This window comes from Phyllopteryx taeniolatus, chromosome 1, assembly GCF_024500385.1.
Source record: "Phyllopteryx taeniolatus isolate TA_2022b chromosome 1, UOR_Ptae_1.2, whole genome shotgun sequence".
Lineage (NCBI taxonomy): Eukaryota > Metazoa > Chordata > Actinopteri > Syngnathiformes > Syngnathidae > Phyllopteryx > Phyllopteryx taeniolatus.
Window position 1 is genome coordinate 26,710,253 of NC_084502.1, and position 20,428 is coordinate 26,730,680.

General features: G+C 40.2%; 1 protein-coding gene and 1 long non-coding RNA gene across 2 annotated transcripts in view; one reads left to right on the forward strand and one right to left on the reverse strand.

Moving 5' to 3' along the window:
* LOC133483284 (uncharacterized) overlaps positions 1-9,834 on the reverse strand; it is a 104,911-nt gene extending 95,077 nt beyond the window's left edge. The window contains exon 1 of the long non-coding RNA XR_009790074.1: positions 8,473-9,834. This is a non-coding gene — a long non-coding RNA (uncharacterized LOC133483284). The remainder of the gene's footprint in view (positions 1-8,472) is intronic.
* prkx (protein kinase X-linked) lies at positions 1,150-19,779 on the forward strand. Its single transcript, XM_061784229.1, has 8 exons — positions 1,150-1,662; positions 2,713-2,881; positions 3,678-3,941; positions 9,844-9,963; positions 10,541-10,636; positions 12,169-12,226; positions 15,265-15,342; positions 17,880-19,779. The coding sequence occupies exons 1-8, from the start codon at positions 1,524-1,526 to the stop codon at positions 18,003-18,005; spliced, it is 1,050 nt and encodes a 349-aa protein (XP_061640213.1). The 5' UTR covers positions 1,150-1,523; the 3' UTR covers positions 18,006-19,779.
* The last annotated feature ends 649 nt before the right edge of the window (positions 19,780-20,428 follow it).

A 20,428-nucleotide genomic window follows, 5' to 3' on the forward strand; every position in this document is an offset into this window, starting at 1 on the left:
ATGGCGTTTTTACCCCGACATATGAAGGCTTGTACAGTATATACCTGAAGTATATTCAGCCGGGTTTTGTCCTGGAAGTCCCTAACAAAACCTGGCACTCTTTAGTGAAAATGAACTGTCCTTCGAAACCCGTTCACAGGCGCCAGAATGAGCGCTTTCTCGATAACGTTCATCAGACAGAAATGAACTAAGTTCAGTTCAAGTTCGACCAAAATATCAACTAATTCATGAACTTTCATTCATTGAACTCGTTCAGGTACAACATTGGCCAATGGTAATAGCTTGTGTCAATGGTGAAATCTTTAAATAGGATTCATTAAGTCTGTTAAAAATAAGAAGTTGAAGAATGAAACATGAAAATGTACAGAAAGAAGAGGAAAGAGGTTACGACAAGCCTAGATGGCCATCACCCTCCAACTAACATTATCCTGACCTTCAGCGGCTCTCTCCCTTGCAGTTGCCTGGCAACCTCACACATCAAGGACCCCACCCCAACACTTCACTAAACTCATCAGCTTCCCGATTTCTCGCTGACCCATAATGCTTTGCAAAACATCCCATTTTACAAGCCTCCCAACATGCCGGTGGCCCCAAAGACATCACATATAAAGCCGTAAGCGGGCAATAACCAAAAGAGTCATTCTCGGTGTCAAAATTACTCACGCATTGTACTCAAGTAAAAGTACAAATACTCTGAAGAAAAAAGACTGGTGAACGTAGTACGCCTACTTTCTACTGATTTGACTCCTTGGAGTAAAAAAGGAAAAGGTACAGGCTCTGTAATGTAAGGAGTACGAAAAATAACTTTTCAAGTACTGATACATAAAATCTACTTTAGTACCTACTACGTAACGTGTATTCTGTGAGAGAGCTCATCAGATTTCACTTCAAGTCTGAAAATGATTACCGGGATTTATTATTTATTATATTGATAGCTCATCACTATTTCAGTGTTTATACGGCTTGTGACATATTTCAGATTGTGCTAATATAAAATATGCTGCCTGGGCTCTCAATAAAAATGGTGAAATACATCATTAGTATACATTACAAAATGGATGGCTGGAAAATAAAACCAATTCTGCGCCGCAAGGGGGCGGTATAGCATCTTTAAATCGGTTGTCAACCGCCAATAAACGGAAGAAAAACAGATGCGCATGCGTACAATAGTGCGTTCGGCGTAAATATACGAGGAAATGTGGAGGCGTTGGGGATTCATCTGTCAAGCAATTTTTCACATGCAGGTCTCTTTGGTAGTTTCGCACGCTCCTTTTTTAAAACAATTGTTGCGATGCTTCAGGTCTTTTTTTTAGCTCACCACTCAGCTTTCACTTGTCACCAACTTCTTTTGTCTCGTTCTCCTGTCGAGGCCCCAAATGTCCACTGACTGACTGTACCGGAGAGAAAATGTCACCAGATTTTTGACACTCTTCTCCCTTAGTTCATGCTTGGAATATGACACTGCGTATTTATTTCAACCTCCGACATTTTCAAACCAAAACAATTAGCCTCGGACGTGACTCATGGCGTCCTCAAAAGCAGATACCGGAGTTAGCAAGGACACTAACTGTTCCAAAGAAAATGTCAGTAGCAGCGATTCCTCGAGCGAAGACAATCACCAGCGGTATTCCCTTGATGACCTGGTGAGCATCGCCATAGTAGGTGAGTTGCAACAACATCTCTGACCACCAAGATCTTCTTTCCATTTGGCCTTACACCTTTCAGAATGCACGCGTAGCAATAGGCGCCTAGCCGCTTCCGGGTGGCAGAAAATGATGACCACCACTGACTTGAACTAAAAATGTTTAACAACAAAACTAAACTTAAAAAAAAAAAAAGGTCTTTATTGTGTTTTGTGTTGCATTGACAGCTATACAATAAAATGTTTAGGTGTTTTGTCACATACACCCCCAACAATGTGGTTTTTTTTTCTTGCTTTTTTTTTAGGGCTGATATTATTTGTAGTCAAGTAGGCTGATAACTGATATTTGGAGCCAATATTGCACTACAGGTAACATTAACCCAGCCAAAGCTGTGTTTGTGCAGACAAAGCATGAACACAGCCTAAAATGGGTTGCACACAGACCAATTTTTAACATCTGATTTTAAAAATGTGAAAGACCCGCACACATGATGAGGAAAAAATTGGCATGCATGTGCTTACTGCTCTTTCTCGTGTGTGGTTTTACTCCGGAGGACCAACGCACCACCTACATATATCCACCAACAGCTTATCTGGTAACTAGAGGTTGCAAACTTTTCCTTGTTATTTTGTCATTTGTGGAGCGTGACTTTGAGAAGCACGTTCATTTATAGAAAAACTCAACACAGCCGGTTGCTTCTCTGTTTGTGTCCGCTAACAGCACAAGCTATGGATCGCTTCCTAATTGGCTGTCTTTCTTTCATGTCATAATCACAGAGTGCGTAGCAATTGCAACAAAATAGAATAAATATTGAACAGGTTTAACATTTACGATGTTGAACCCAACCGTTTTCTGAGTAGAGCACAAAGAAAAGAAAAATTAAAAAACACCCTCGGCACACCCCACACTATAGGCTAATCATTCAGGATCATCTTTTAGAGACATAATCAGGCTTTTGCTGACTTTGATCAGAAGTGGAGGTGGGAATGCTTAAAAATTTGGCCTGGTTAGCGGTATGTGTGTACCCCGCTTAAGAATACCCTTGCTGTCTTGTGTCCCTTTTACTCAGGTACGGGAACTTTTGGTCGAGTATATCTGGTTAGAGACAAGAACAGCAGGACCTTCTATGCTCTGAAACAGATGAGGATCCCTGATGTGATTCGCCTGAAGCAGGAGCAGCATGTACACAACGAGAAGGCGGTTCTGAAAGAGGTCAACCACCCCTTCCTCATACGACTGTAAGTTTGTTCCCCATGGTTTCCTGCAAAGGCCCAACCCTGTAATATACCCTGTCCATGTCATACTCAAGATCAATTGATTCAGATTTTAGACTTCATGGAAAATACAAAGAGGTAACTTTAAAAAACATCAACAGATTTGCAACAAAATCTCTCTTAGACATTCTAAGTGGAACTTTTTATTCGTCAATAAAAGGCCACTTGGGTTTCACGCTATACCGGTGTTATAGACTGAAGTGGCACGACTCACACTCAATTGTATAGCCCAAACCATAATAACTGGGATAATTGGAACAAATTATTGCAGTAAATGAAGATTGACATATCTGAGGATATGAAGAACATTCACATTCCACTTTCAGAATCCAAAGCCAGTTGACGCATAACACCGGTATTAGAAAAGTACCGCGATACCAACCATCCATTTTCGGTACCGCTTATCCTCACTAGTGTCGCGAGTATGCGGGAGTCTATCTCAGCTGACTCTGGGCGAGAGGCAGGGTACACCGCGAACCGGTCACCAGCCATTCGCAGGGCACATATAGCCAAACAACCATTCACTCTCCTAGTCACACCTACAGACAATTTAGAGTCTTCAATCAACCTACCATGCATGTTTTTGGAATGTGGGAGGAAACAGGAGTAACCGGAGAAAATCAAGCAGGCACGCTGAGACCAGACAAATTTTACACTGTGGGATTTTTCTTTGCTAATTTATGTGCCTTGACTCAAAAAAGGTTGGGAAATGCTGAAATTGACTATAAATGTTACTACCCTGTTTTTTGTTCTTTGTCAGGTTTTGGACACACCATGACGAATGCTTCCTTTATATGTTGATGGACTACGTGCCTGGCGGTGAGCTATTCAGCTATCTTCGCAGCCGAGGCCGCTTCAGTAACGGCACTGGTGTGTTCTACGCCTCTGAGATAGTCTGCGCTATCGAGTACCTCCACTCCAAAGACATAGTTTACCGTGACCTGAAGCCAGAGAACATCCTGCTGGACAGGGAAGGGCACATCCGCCTGACTGACTTTGGCTTTGCGAAGAAGCTTTCGGACAGGTACAATCAGGATCCATGTAGTTGATCTGTTAGGATTTAAGATTCACATCTCTTTTACAACCCCAATTGCAATGAAGTTGGGAGGTTGTGTTAAACATAAATAAAAACAGAATACAATGATTTGCAAATAATGTTAAACCTATATTTAATTGAATACATTACAAAGGCAAGTTATTTAATGTTCAAAATGATAAACTTTATTGTTTTTAGCAAATAATCATTAACTTGGAATTTTATGGCTGCAACACGTTCCAAATAAGCTGGGACAGGGTCATGTTTACCACTGTGCTACATCACCTTTTCTTTTAACAACATTCAATAAACATTTGGGAACTGAGGACACTAATTGTTGAAGCTTTGTAGGTGCAATTATTTCCCATTCTTGCTTCAGCTTTCAACACGTTGTCGTATTTTACGCTTCATAATGCGCCACACGTTTTCAATGGGAGACAGGTGTGAACTGCAAGCAGGGCAGTCTAGTACCCGCACTCTTTTACTATGAAGCCACGCTGTTGTAACACGTGCAGAATGTGGTTTGGCATTGTCTTGCTGAAATAACAGGGACGTTCATGAAAAAGACGTTTCTTGGATGGCAGCATATTTTTCTCCAAAACCTGTATGTACCTTTCCGCTTTAATGGTGCCTTCACAGATGTGTAAGTTACCCATGCCATTGGCACTAACACAGCCCCATACCATCACAGATGCTGGCTTTTCAACTTTGCGTCCATAACAGTCAGGATGGTTCTTTTCCTCTTTGGCCCGGAGGACACGACGTCCACAATTTCCAAAAACATTTTGAAATGTGGACTCGTCGGACCACAGAAAACTTTTCCACTTTGCATCAGTCCATCTTAGATTTGCTCGGGCCCAGAAAAGCCGGCGGCGTTTCTGGGTGTTGTTGATAAATGGCTTTTGCTTTGCATAGTAGAGTTTCAAGTTGCACTTGCGGATGTAGCGTCGAACTGTATGTACTGACATTGGTTTTCTGAAGTGTTCCTGAGCCCATGTGGTGATATCCTTTACACATTGATGTCGTTTTTTGATGCAGTGCCGCCTGAGGGATCGAATGTCACCGGCATTCGATGTTGGTTTTCGGCCTTGCCGCTTACATGCAGTGATTTCTCCAGATTCTTTAAACCTTTTGATTATATTATGGACCGTAGATGATGAAATCCCTAAATTCCTTGTAATTGTACGTTGAGGAACATTGTCCTTAAACTGTTGGACTATTTTCTCACGCACTTGTTCACAAAGAGGTGAACCTCACCCCATCTTTGCTTGTGAATGACTGAGCAATTCAGGGAAGCTCCTTTTATACCCAATCATGGCACCCACCTGATCCCAATTAGCCTATACACCTGTGGGATGTTCCAAACAGGTGTTTGATGAGCATTCCTCAAATTTCTCAGTATTTTTTGCCACCTATCCCAGCTTTTTTGGAATGTGTTGCAGCCATAAAATTCTAAGTGAATGATTATTTGCTAAAAACAATCAAGTTTATCATTTTGAACATTAAATAACGTTGTAACTTTGTAATGTATTCAAGTAAATACAGGTTGAACATGCTTTGCAAATCATTATATTCTGTTTTTATTTATGTTTAACACAACGTCCCAACTTCATTGGAATTGGGGTTGTACAACAATATGCATGTGGTAAGGAGGAGGGTGATAAACTCGACAAAATATTTCACACAAAACATTTTTTCTCAATGCAGGTCATTTAATTAGTCATTTTTGCAGCTTGAGAAGTTAGTATGTTAAATATGGATGGGCTTTATTGGTAATCCACAGGCCATGTGGCTGTCATGGTAGGGTTACACAAAATTGTTGGTACTATTGCCTTCAAGAAAAACACACAAATGTACATAAACATGCCGCCGTTCTATCGAATCATGCTTTAAAGTTTCGGTGTGGGTGAAGTCATTTAATTAAAAATAAAGTATTTTAATTACAGTAAGTTAGCTCCCATTATTTCTGTCATGTTGTAATGTTGCTTTGACCTGACTGATTAGAATACACGATCTGACTAGAGCAGTGATTTCCAACCTTTATGGAGCGAAAGAACATATTTTACAATTGAAAAATCTCACGGCACACCAACAAACAAAAATGTAACAAAAAGTGGAGACATTAATGTGTGTACTTCCTACCATGTAATAGAAGACCATTCATTTGTTCTGTCTGTCACTATGGCTCTCTGGCATATATACAGGAACAAAGATACATTATTTATTGTAAATATAATTTTTTGAGCAATTAAGTACACAAGGCGGCACGGTGGACGACTGGTTAGAGCGTCAACCTCACAGTTCTGAGGACCTGGGTTAAAGCAGTGGTTCCCAACCTTTTTTGTCTTGTGTACCCCCTGAACATTTTTGTCATACCATGAGTACCCCCTCACTCATACGTGTTGATGATTCTCCAAAAGTACCGGTAGAAGTTAATGAAACTGCTTATTGAATGAAAATCAGGTGTGAGTTTGAGTTTATATGTGCCCTGCTATTGGCTGGCGACCAGTTCAGGGTGTACCCTACCTCTCGCCAAGAGTCAGCTGGGATAGGGTCCAGCATGCCCGTGACCCTAGTGAGGAGAAGCAGTACCGAAAATTGATTGACTGAATGTCATCCTTTAACTCAACTTATACATTGAAAATAAATAATATAAATTAAAAAAAATGAAATCCAAATAAAGAGTAAACCTGCCTTTGTTTTATATAATTTTTATAACATTTACCAAGTTTTATATGAACCATCTTCCTTACACCAGAGCAACTGGACGTGTCAGCCATTTATCCATATTTGCCTGTACGCTGTTTTGATTTTGGCTAGGCTGTACCACAGCTATTGTCTTCCCAGGTAAACTAGTTGTAGCGCATAGCCCGTTTTATTGACAGCCATATAAAATGAATGAGAATATTTACTTATCTTGGAAATAAGTTATTAAATGTTTCCACACAGGGTTGGGAGGGATACCGTAATTTCTCGTGTATAACGCGCACCCATGTATAATACGCACACCCAAAGTTGACCTCAAAATTGTGGAAAACTCTTCTACCAATGTATAATGCATTTTTACAATGCATGAGTTTGCTTCTACCCATATGATCGAAACATTAAGTATTATGTGTATTTTGTTAGTTTTTTTTCAAATAATTATTCTGAAGTTACGCACTTTATTTGAACGCGTAATAATTTTTTCAATTTACTTTCTCTTATTTTGAAATTAACTACTACTACTTTTATCTAGTAAATTAGAAAACACACAGTTGTGCTCATATGTTTGATTACCCAGGCAGAATTTGTCAGCTGGGTACAATTATTTAAAGAAAACATGAAGGACCAGGCGAAACACATTTAATTTTATTTTAATGGGATTCAAATTTCAGAAAAGCATTATCATTAAACAAAACATAATCATAAAGAAATGAATGGTGCTTGTTGTTCAGTCAGTCATATAAAAAAAAAAGAGAGAAAAAACACATTCTGCCAGGGTATGTAAACTTATGAGCACAACTGTACATATATGCAGTCATACCTACCTGTGTCATATTGGAATGAAAGTGTACAGCTTTTTCATACTTTATATATATATATATATATATATATATATATAACATTTAATTACTCTAATACCAAATGTGCTAAAAAATGACAAATAATACAATATTTTTCTTTAGCTGTTCTTTTAAGTCTTATGAATGTTTAATATACATGGTTTTGCAATGTGGGAGGAAGCCGGAGCACCCCGATGGGCAGACGTGCTCAATGCTGGATACATGGATTTAAGAACATTTTAAACAAATATTTTTTTTGCGGCGGCATGGTGAACGCCTGGTTAGAGCGTCTACCTCACAGTTCTGAGGACCGGGGTTCAATCCCCGGCCTCGCCTGCATGTTCTCCCCGTGCCTGCATGGCTTTTCTCCGGGCACTCCGGTTTCCTCCCACATCCCAAAAACATCCGTGGTAGGTTAATTGACGACTCTAAATTTCCCGTAGGTGTGAATGTGAGTGCGAATAGTTGTTTGTTTCTATGTGCCCTGCGATTGGCTGGCGACCGCCTCCTGCCCGATGATAGCTGGGATAGGCTCCAGCACTCCCGCGACCCTTGTGAGGATAAGCGGCTCAGAAAATGGATGGATGGAACAATTGCTTATTTGCATGAGGAAAACTGTTTTCGAACTGTCCCAGAAAGCAATACCTTACTTACATAGATAGACTTATAGATCGATATATACTTTATTCATCCTGTGAGGGAAATTACATTTACCAGCTTCATAACGTTTTTAAAACCTTTCCACATGATCCAAACACTCATTGTTTGTTATTACGAGTGAAATGGAAAAAAGAGACAAATTAAGGTTTACACAGGCGTACGCACGGTCACTCACACACAATTATGATACATGACGACGATACGTAACGTCACTGTGGAAAAAGTTCCCGGTGACAGGTTTAGCAGCGGTAATACATTATTTAAATAGTAAAGCAGTGAATGATTTGTGACAGGACAGTGAAATGTTTACTTACAATTTAGCTGTGGGCTCTTCGGCTACCTCCCGCATAGCCAAAGTCACCAGCAATCCGAATGGCTCTGACAGCTCAGTTTTCTTTGTAAATGTTATTCAAAATGGAAAAAAATCCTCGAGTGAATATGATCAAGAGTTACCGTCCCTTCCTTTGCTTTTAAACAAGCCGCTTTTGGGACATCAACACGGCTATTCAGCCAGTGGCCGTGCTGGCTGTGCTCCATGTAGCTACTATACTGTATGTTGTGCCCACTTGTTGCTCTGGTAAACTCCTGACAAGGTTGCTGGCCCACTACTGTGAAAGCAAGCGAGTGTTTGCATCAGTAGCCATCTCTCTCTCGCCCCCCCCTCCACACACACACACTTTAAAGTGACACGAAGCAGGCCCAAAAAAATGGCACAGAAATTCGACACACCGCAGAAAAGAGTAATGTTAACAAGCCTCCCAAATTTGAATGAATAAAACAAATTGATAAAATCAGGTTTCTAAACTTGAATAAGGGCCACCTCTTAGCTCTCAGACGCTGTGTGCGTGTTGAATGATTGCGCCAAAAGGAATCAAACATACTAAGAGGGTTATAGCTTATATGATGTAAAATCACGTTAGGAGGCTCAACTTCAAAGTTGAATGGTTTTTGTAGACTATAATCATAAAAATAAGCACACAAGTCAACTTACCCTCGTTATTGGTGACAACAATTTCACAGCCGAACACGGCATCTGACGACAGTAAGGAGGAAACTCAGGTAGTTAGACAGTCGTCTCTCGTGAAAGTTTACAAAACTATAGTATCTTTTTTTATTATTATTTTTAATCCTGAGTACGTAACGCTGGTACATGTATTCCGTGAGACCAGTCCAAGCCTGTTTCAACGTACCCCCTGCATGTGCTCGCGTACCCCTAGGAGTATGGGTACCTCTGGTTGGGAAACTGACTTCAAGGGTTATAACCGCAAAAAAACAGTAGTATGGTCAGATGATAATGGTACTGTTATCTTAATGTTTTTGTTCACAACCCTTGTTTGGCAATCAAACAGTGAAATTAATGAGCCATGTGCACCTGTCGACATAAGATAAATTAGAGCTTGATTTTTATTCATCGGTTTTAAGTCCATTTTTAATCATAGTTTTTATAGTGAGTACTAAGAATGTTGTCCAAGTGTGTATACGAGACATAATTAATTAACTATGGCTTGGGGTCATTTGCGTAATGTTGATATTTCCTCATACGAAAGTATTTAAAAAGATCAAGTAAGTCAAAGTAATTATTTTTCAATATTGAACACAACACACACACACATTAATAATGAGTTCAACACTTGGTAGAATATTTTAGGAGCCTGGCATCATTCTGTTTTTGTCTTCCCAAATAGAACCTGGACACTATGTGGCACTCCAGAGTATCTTGCTCCAGAAGTTATCCAGAGCAAAGGTCATTGCCGTGCCGTGGACTGGTGGGCTCTTGGCATTCTCATCTTTGAAATGTTGGCTGGGTGCGTACTGCTCAATACACAATACTGATTTTAAGCCAGATGCACAGAGGCGCAGAAGAAGCATGAAATAGTCAGAAGCTGAAGAAAAACATGGAATCAAAGTATTGATGCAGTTATTGCAAGTAAGGGTTATGGCACCAAATACTAAATGTTATTCATTTTAAGTTAATTTAATCATGTCTGTTCCAATACCTTTGCTCACTTAAAAAGTGGGTGGCTTCAAATAAAGGGTGCTCTCTCCTGAGTTGTTTAACACATCTAGATGTAAATACCATGAAATAAAAGCCGGAATTCTAAACTTTTGTCTCATATTCATCTTAGAATCTGAAACCTAAATGTCTTCAGTGTACAAAAAACACAAAGGAATTTACCCTGCCGTTGCAATACTTTTGGAGGGGACTGTATTTTACATTCTATTTACATTACATGTGCCGGAGCTCAATCAAGGTTTGGAAACACAAAGAAGGTTATACTGTGTATGGTCACCAAGGCAATGTTATTATTAGTTAATACAGTGCCACATTTAAATCTGTTGTGTTGAGATCCAAATAAATCATTTTTGATTCTTTCTCTCCAGGCATCCACCTTTTTTTGATGACAATCCATTTGGAATCTACCAGAAGATTCTGGCTGGAAAACTGGATTTCCCGCGTCATCTGGATTTTTACGTCAAGTAAGCTTTCATTTAAAAACAAAAACAAAAAGTGGCTTTCACTCAGACTGCTTTGTAACTGACTGAGGCAAATGTGGCTTTGTCATTAGAGTGGTAGTGGCATTTCTTTTGGAAGCCTAATGCCTAATAATACCATCAGGGGCGGTTTCTGGCATGGGCGATATGTGTGGCTGCACAAGGTGGCATTACTGCCAGAAATCGTTTTCTACTGTGTAAAGGCACACTACCTGTTATGTTTGGTTCGGGAATTTGCACCCGCTTGCACGAGGCGGCATTCAAGCTCAGACCGCCGCTGATTAAAGTCTTAGAATCCACCATTCTGAGCAAGGTTGCAAGGAAATCTTGAACTTTTATACGTGTCACCTCTCACTGACGTATTCACATGAGACTGTGACTGTGGTTGAATTTGCCTGAAAGGAGGGAAAATCTGGATGAGAGTTTGTTGTTGGTCAATTGATGTTCATTGTTAGGACCAGAAATATTTAGACAGCAGGGTCCGACATTAACGGTGGCTGGGGCCACTACGCCGCTGTCCAATGCCACCACCTCTGTACAGACGCTGGTCTGCTTGGGTCAGCAGAAATTTCAAAGTCACCGAAAATTTTCACCTGCCGAAAATGGCTCAAAAGTGCATTTTCAGTTGCGGACTGAAATACCTTTATCACCAGACAGGATGTTGTGATGACGCAAGGAAAAACCGCGACTGGCAGAAAAGGTCAATACACAGTCACAGCCATGAATGCAGTTGTACTAATAATTTCTTAAAGGGGCTTAAATAATACAGTATAAAGATGCTAATAACAAAATAATCACAAAAACTGAACATATTATGAATGTCCAGGGCCAATAGAGGTTCTGACAGGGCCACCACAACTTGGCTCATGTTATCGGGCCACCACCTAAAAAGGCTTAATGTCGGACTTTGACATTGATAACCCACTTCTACATGAATAGTAGCTATATGCTGTTGTGCACTGGCTCTCAAACGTCTTACATCAAGTACCACCTCAAAAAATACCACAATAATGACCAATATTAAAATACAGCTGCAAAGTAGGCCTCATTGTTCAATTGAAATGTATTGCACAAAGGTTAAATACAACTGAACTGTACTGGATTAGAAAAAAAAAAACCTTCAAGCATGCAGATTATGCACATTTTGAACATTTTATTCCGTAATTATTTTGCATACCACTAGAGCTAGCCCATATACCACTAGTGGTACGCATATCACACTTTCACAATCACTGCTGTTAAGTATATAGTCAAATAACAACCAAGACCTTCCAAAATTGATGGTCCAAAGTCAAAATAATACATACAGTATTATTTCAATGGTATGTGATATTTGTCACTAGGTGGTGCCTTTGAGTAGCATCCATCCATCCAGCCATCTATTTTCCGTACTGCTTATCCTCACTCTGCGGGGTGTGCTGGAGCCTCTCCCAGCTGACTCTGGGCGAGAGGCAGGGTACACCCTGAACTGGTCACCAATCTCGGTGAAAGATTTACAGACTTATTGTTTTCCACAGAGACCTAATCAAGAGGTTTCTGGTAATTGACCGAGCCAGACGACTTGGCAACATGAAGGTGAGTTTTTCTTTTCATTGAACGTTTGAAAATTAATACAGCGTATAAAACGCCATATTTGCTATATGCCAATTTTTGGGGACACCATGGTTAGTTTATAAATGTTCTTTATCAACAGAAAAGGTTGTTCAAACCCTAAATCCTACTGGTGAAAAGCCAAACCCAAAGTATGTTGCTGCCTCTGCCGTACTTAGGGTTGTAAAATTCTGTGAATTTTCAAAGTTGGAAACTTTTCATGGGAATTACTTCAAACTTGATCAAGTTCTGCTAACGAATAAATCTGTTGAAATATCAAGCTTTTAATTGTATTTTGCACGGCTGTAAAAGAAACCTAAATGTTTGTTTTTGTGCTTATTTCCTAAATCTCCCTGCTCAACTTTCCATTTACAGTGAGTAAAGTATTCAGACCCCCTTAAATTTTTCACTCTGTTATATTGCAGCCATTTGCTAAAATCATTTACTGTAGTTTCACGACCATAAGGCGCACTTAAAAGTCTTAAATTTTCTCCAAAATGGACGGGGCGCCTTATAATGCGGCGCGCCTTATCTGTGCACCAAGTTCCAAAATCTGTAAATGTTGTTGTGTGACTTTGATGAGCGCTTCGCTTGACTGACTGGGAGCATTGCCTGCCGACACGCTGCTTATATAGAGGAAAGGCGGACGTGGCTGAGGACAGCATGCGGACGTTAAAGGGTGCGGGGGAAAGAGGACGCTAAAGGCACATCCCCAGTAGGTGTATATAGTGCTGGTATGTGCATTGTGCAAAACAACATCGGTTTGGCTAAGGACCCCCGAAAATGGCGCTTACGAAGCACAGTTTAAACTGCAAGGTATCAGTTACGCGGGGGAACATGGGAATCGAGCAGCCGCGAGAGAATTCAAGATCAACCAATCCATGGTTCGCAAGTGGAGGAAGCAGGAAAACGAGCTTCGCAAAGTCAAGAAGACGAAGCTGAGTATCCACGGAAACAAGGTGAGGTGGCCCAAGTTGGAAGACCAACTCGAGCAATGGATTAATGAGCAAAGAACAGCCGGGACAAGCGTCTCTACAGTCACCATTCGACTGAGTGCAATAACTCTGAGCTTGCCATCATTTCGGGAGGCTTGACGAAGGAACTCCAACTGCTGGACATCGGTGTAAACAGGGCGTTCAAAGTGAAGTTGCGAGCGGCTTGGGAGCGATGGATGACAGATGACAACACAGCTTTACTAAGACTAGGAGGCAGCGCCGGGCGAGTTACGCCACTATTTGTGAATGGATTGTGGATGCTTGGGGTAACGTGTCTGCTTGCACTGTTGTTCGAGCTTTCATAAAAGCCGGCATCACTTCTGAGGAGCCGCACGGCAACGAGACAGACAATGACGAGAGGGAACCCAGCGTGTTTGATGGAGAACCCAGCTGTTCATTTCGGATACAGAAGATGAGGACTTTGATGAATTCGTGAATGAGGATTGATCAAAAAATAACGTGAGTACATTGTTAAATACTTCAATAAAGTACAACCAAACTCAGTTTTGCTCCCGCTGGCGTATGTTTTAGCGTGCATACATGCATGCTACCGTATGTTTTAAGCTAGTGTATGTTTTACCATGCCTGCGCCCAATAATACTGATTGGACTTAATTAGGAAAGCCACACACCTGTCTATATAAGACCTTACAGCTCACAGTGCATGTCAGAGCAAATGAGAATCATGAGTTTAAAGGAACTGCCTGAAGAGCTCAGAGACAGAATTGTGGCAAGGCACAGATCTGGCCAAGGTTATAAAAAATTTTTTTGCTGCACTTAAGGTTCCTAAGAGCATAGTGGCCTCCATAATCCTTAAATAGAAGATGTTTGAGATGACCAGAACACTTCCTAGAGTTGGCCGTCCGGCCAAACTGAGCAATTGGGGGAGAAGAGCCTTGGTGAGAGAGGTAAAGAAGAACCCAAAGATCACTGTGGCTGAGCTCTAGAGATGCAGTCGGCAGATGGGAGAAAGTTCTAGAAAGTCAACCATCACTGCAGTCCTCCATCAGTCTGGGCTTTATGGCAGAGTGGCCCGACGGAAGTCTCTCCTCAGTGCAAGACACGTGAAAGCCCGCATGGAGTTTGCTAAAAAACACCTTAAGGACTCCAAGATGGTGAGAAATAAGATTCGCTGGTCTGATAAGACCAAGATAGAACTTTTTGGCCTTAATTCTAAGCGGTATGTGTGGAGAAAACCAGGCACTGCTCATTACCTGGCCATTACAGTCCCAACAGTGAAGCATGGTGGTGGCAGTATCATGCTGTGGGGGTGTTCTTCAGCTGCAGGGACAGGACGACTGGTTGCAATCGAAGGAAATATGAATGCGGCCAAGTACAGGGATATCCTGGATCAAAACCTTCTCCAGAGTGCCTCAGGACTTTAGACTGGGCCGAAGGTTCACTTTCCAACAAGACAATGACCCTAAGCACACAGCTAAAATAACGGAGTGGCTTCAGAACAACTCTGTGACTGATCTTGAATGACCCAGCCAGAGCCCTGACTTGAACCCAATTGAGCATTTCTGGAGAGACCTGAAAATGGCTGCCCACCAACGTTCACCATCCAACCTGACAGAACTGGAGAGGATCTGCAAGGAGGAATGGCAGAGGATCCCCAAATCCAGGTGCATCATTCCCCAAAAGATTCATGGCTGTATTAGCTCAAAAGGGTGCTTCTACTAAATACTGAGCAAAGGGTCTGAATACTTATGGCTGTGTGATATTTCAGTTTTTCTTTTTTAATACATCTGCAAACATTTCAACAATTCAATTTTTTCAGTCAATATGGGTTGCTGTGTCTGTAATGAGGGGAAAAAAAGACAAATTATTTTAGCAAATGGCCGCAATATAACAAAGAGTGAAAAATTTAAGGGGGTCTGAATACTTTCCATACCCACTGTAAATTTACCGTAAACTTTGTTGTTGTTTCTGCAGTTTTTGTTTTTCCACATCAGATTTTACAGGTTTTCTGAAATTAAGGTGGTGGTAAGTTTGGATTGAATGTACAGCCTTCTTTTCATTGCTTCAGAATGGCGCAGATGACGTGAAAAAGCACCGATGGTTCAAGGCCATCGATTGGGAGACTGTTCCACTGAAAAAATTGAAGGTAAGTATTTTCATGACCTTAAAACAGTTATTTGAGGAACAATATGGAGTAATTTGAATTTAAATATGCACCAGAAATAGGAACATTGTCTTTTGACAAGGGGAGTAACACTTGTTAGTCAATACCTGGAGTCACTCTCTTTAAAAACCAAAGACCAAGTCCTAAACCTTGGTGTTCTGATAGATTCCGACCTGACTTTCAACAGTCATATCAAAGCAAAACTGCCTTCTACATTCTCAAGAACATATCCAGAGTAAAGGCTTTCATGTTACAAGCAGACCAGGAAAAGCTCATCCATGCTTTTAGCTCAAGTAGACTTGACTATTGTAATGGTCTTCTGACTGGACTCCCTAAAAAGAGCATTAAACAGCTCCAGCTCAGGTTCTGACCAGAACAAAGAGGCCAGAGCATATTACTCCAATTCTAAAGTCTTTAGAATAGATTTTAAACTTCTGCTACTGGTCTATAAATCACTAAACGGTTTAGGTCCTGAATACATTAATGAAATGCTAATGGGATAAAAACCCAGGAGGGCTCTGAGATCGACAGACTCTGGTCAAATAGTGGAGCACAGACTCCAAAGCAAACATGGTGAAGCAGAATTTAGATATTATGCTGCACGCAAATGGAATAAGTTGCCAACAGAAGTGACGTCAGCCCCCAAGTGTGCATGTTTTTAAGTCCAGGTTAAAAACATGCTTTTTAGAGCAAATATTTCTTGCACTGTACGCTGTTTTATTTGTATTTGTATTTTTTTTCCTCTTTGTTTTAAATGTTTATAAGTTGTGTTTTTTCTTTGTTTGTAAATGCTTTTAATCATGAAAAGCACATTTAGTTATCCTGTGTATGAAATGCACTATATAAATACATTTGATTTGCTTTGTCAAATGGTAACCCTGGAAACTGCTCTACAGTGAGCCTCTGCCTATTCATAGTTTGCTATTCCCAAATTCATCCTTTCTATGGAACTTGTCCTCAGCTAGTCACCAATATACTAATGCATTTTTGATATTTATTTATTTATTGCTCTTTCTGAAATGCCCTAAGATGCCACAAGATGCTCTGTCTCATAGGAAAGTAGTATTTTGTGTCAAGGAAGTATGTTGAAGTGTGGTATGTACGACTCTTCGAAGATCTTATGTAGGGAGGAGTTGATGATGAGATGTTAGGGAGGAGCAAGGTTTAGACTGGGTTAATGTAAGTTACTGAGAGTCTTTGCCACGTATATGTTTTTGCGTTGCTGAGTGGCTATTAAAAAGCCAAACTAACAAACCACGGAGGTCTCGTTATTGCTGAACAATTGCTATTTTTTATGGGTTGTGAATGCAGCACGCATTGCACTTCGAGTGCATTTATTATTTTTTAAATCAAATCGTCTATGAACAATTTATTTTTAAGAGTCAGATGTGCTTGAAATGATATTATAGTGTTTCGTGATCATAGTTTGTGGTGGTATATTTACAATTTTAACTATTATAGGGAATCATAAATCTTTCTGGGGTCTGCGTCAGCACCCCACAGGGGTTTACTGTATATGTTGCTGCATTGAATGCTACCTTTACAGATTTCGTGTGAACCTTACAGCACTGCTAGCTAGTGTTGGTAGCCGTTGCATTTGTCTATACTGTATATCTGCATGGAAAGCATGAAACACACACACACATCATCGTAATTGTTTACAATGCAAATTGAAAAATCTGTCACAGATATATTTTACAATAGTGATGCACGACTTCAAAAAACATTACAATCTGCAGTAAGCTATTTTGTCTCGGGTACCGGATATTGATAAGAACCGCTTATTATGACTTCTTCTTTGTCTTATTACCTTCAAATGCGGCTATGTGACCACAAATTTTGTTTTACACGTAGTATCTTACAAAAGTCAAAGTGAGTTCATTTCTCACATTCTTGAAAACACTGAATAAATAACACTTTACAACAACATAGTCACTGTCAAGCTTGTATAACAGTGTAAACCTCACAGCCATTAGTCTAAACTGCTGGCAACAAAGGTGACTACACCCCAAAATGAAAATGCCCAATAATGCCCAAAGTGTCAATATTTTGTGTGGCTAGCCTTATTTTCCAGCACTGCCTTAACCTTTTTGGGCATGAAGTTCACCGGAGCTTCTCATGTTTCCACTGGAATGAATTCTCTTCCACTCCTCCATGACGACATCACCGAGCTGGTGGATGTTAGACCTTGTGCTCCTCCACCTTTCACTTTAGGATGTCCCAGAAAGGCTCAATAGTGTTTTTTTTAATGAACGCGTCGTCATTGGAATGAATCCTATCATAATGGCCTCATAATTAGAGTGTAAAGTACTGGAGAGATATTAGCGAGCCTCAGTGATGGAGATGAACCTCAATACACTGATTCAATTGTTCCTTGAAATAAGAAGTCTGAACGATTCGACAGTCAGTTTTAACAGTCATCAATAATTGTTTAATCAATGAGTTGAAATAATGAATTTAATTTATTAAAAAAAAAAAAATCTACAACTTCTAACTGTAACTTTTGTTTAAATCCACAGCCTCCAATAGTTCCCAAAGTGTCCCATGAAGGCGACACCACAAACTTTGAAGTTTACCCCAATGATGAATGGAAAAAAGACCCTTCTGTTCCACCAAGAGACTTGGAGATCTTCAAAAACTTCTGACAACTCAGACAGAATGTTTAATTAATGGGATGGGGGGGAAAAACATTTACAACGAACAAATCCTATAAGCGTTAAGGGAATACAGTGGACCCCTGCATATTTGCAGTTCGACATTCGCAAATTCACCTAGTTGCGGATTTTTTTTTATCTATCCTCCATTAGTTGCGAGGGGAAAAAACACTTTCACTCACAATTTTCTGTAATGTGGCAAAAGAAGTTTTTTTTAATTTTCATGACAAAATACTGTCTACAGTATGTATGATAATTTGTGTATTGTAGTAACGAACAGTTACTAGTTGTCCGCTCAACCAAGCTTCCGTGACAGCAGGCAGAAGGTGGAAGTTCCGCCCACAGATATGAATAGGTAGAAACAACATGCCCCTTTTGATCTACGTGCCTACGTCAACGTTTAAGCTAGGTGGGTAAAAGCCATCAGCGTATTCTGTGTGTGTGCACGGCAAGAAAACCGAAAGAAATAGGATGCTGGCACATTGTGCCGCATGCGGTCGCATACAATGCCGTACACCTACAACAAGGGAACTGGGAATTACCTTTCACACGTAAAAATATTTTTGGGAGCTTTTTTTCAAATGTTATATATTGATAGCACACGCTTTGACGTTGGCAAAAAAAAGTAAACCTCATGAAAATAGGTTAAGAAATCAGCAAGTTACGACTTAATGTCAGTGTCCATCCATTGCCTTTGACAGGAATGTCGACCTCCCTAACATGGCCGCCACGTAGGAACGTCGGTCAGCCGGGCTGATGCAGTGCGCTGTCATATCTAGTCCTCCTAGCTATGGTTGCACCTACACACACGCTCACTCGCTCCGTTCCTGACCCGCTCATCCAATCATAAATAGGATGAGCGGATGATAGATAAGATGGCAGCACCCATGTCTACAGCTTTGTAGCATTATACTTTCGCAAAACTAATAAAACACAGCATCAAAACCAATGTAATCTGTTATAACAACTCAGTGGAACTTCACTAAACCTACTTACGACTGCTTTGCTGTGCAGTCAAATACTCATTATTTTACACCGGACTGCACTGCAACAATAATTCTTATCACCATTAGAATTGTTAGCATGTATGTACAGGTACTGTACATAGTGTATGTGTGTACTTAGCTGTAAGCTGTTTACTGTGTTTTTAAGGGTACAGCAATGTTTGAAAATGTTTGTAAGCGTTTGAAATGCTATTTAAGTGTTTTGGGATCATAGTTATTGGTATATTTGTGGTTTAAACTATTAATATAGGCATTTATCATTTTTGGGAGCAGTCAGTTATTCACGGAAATTCGCCTTTCGCGGACATGTCCCCCGCAAACAGTGGGTGTCCACTGTATTTATATTACTCAAAGTTGGCATGTTATACCTCTTTAACTCCTAATGAGTCATGCTGTAACTTCTGTCATACCACAGAACCTGCTTTTTATACACTCATCCACTTCCCCATTTTTTTAGTATTAATCTCTGAGCCTACACATGAGCGGAAAAAAACAAGACTGTTACTTTCTACTTTTTACAATGTTTTATATTTCATTGCAATTGCATATTTCTTTTTGACCACTGAATCCTGTGACTTTTTGGCCAGAAGCAAGTATTAAGGGGCAACTACATTTTTTTTTTTTTTTATATATATTGTTGACAAAAGGCAGCAAAAAAGGTGCCTTATTTTTTTGCTACAGATTTGTTAGTTTCACTTTAAAATTTTCCTCAACTTCTCATTGTTACGTAACTCAAAATAAAATAAAATGATAAACTTCCAGTGGTTTTAAGGTGTTTGTCTCTTTAAAAAGTTTCCTTTTTGCATTTTGCCTCTAGCGGTTTGAACAATCCTATCCATTTTGTGGGGAGGACAAACCCCATGGGAAAAAAACTGTAAATAACAATGATATGGATAACATTTAACAAACAAATTGGAAAAACCTGTAACATAGACCATAATGTAGGTTTAAGAAAATCCTTCATAAGCAGGTTGTAATTCAGTCATGCAATAAAGTTAGACTGAGGAATATGAGTGATGGCCATGAGTCATGTTGTCATCCAAGCAGTCAGTTTGAGCGAAAAGGTCAGGGAAACGTCGGTCATTTGCTGCGGACGGTGTCAGTGGGTCATCAGAGTTCATCCGTGAATAGCGGACAAATCCTGTGCCAACCATGCGGGAGACTAAAGATTTCATTCACCAAAGGGACCAGGCAACAGGACATGAAAATGAGAACAACGAAAGCAACACAGATCATAAGTGCAAAGCAATACAGCCAAGCCTGGCATCAGAGTTTTAGGGAACCAGCTGGAATGGAGAACCTCCTCATGGACAACGGCATCGCAGAGTCGAGTAAGATTTTCAATGCCACTGGCTATAATGCCTGTACTGCCTGCATTGTCAGGAATGTACGTACAAGAACTTTGGTTCA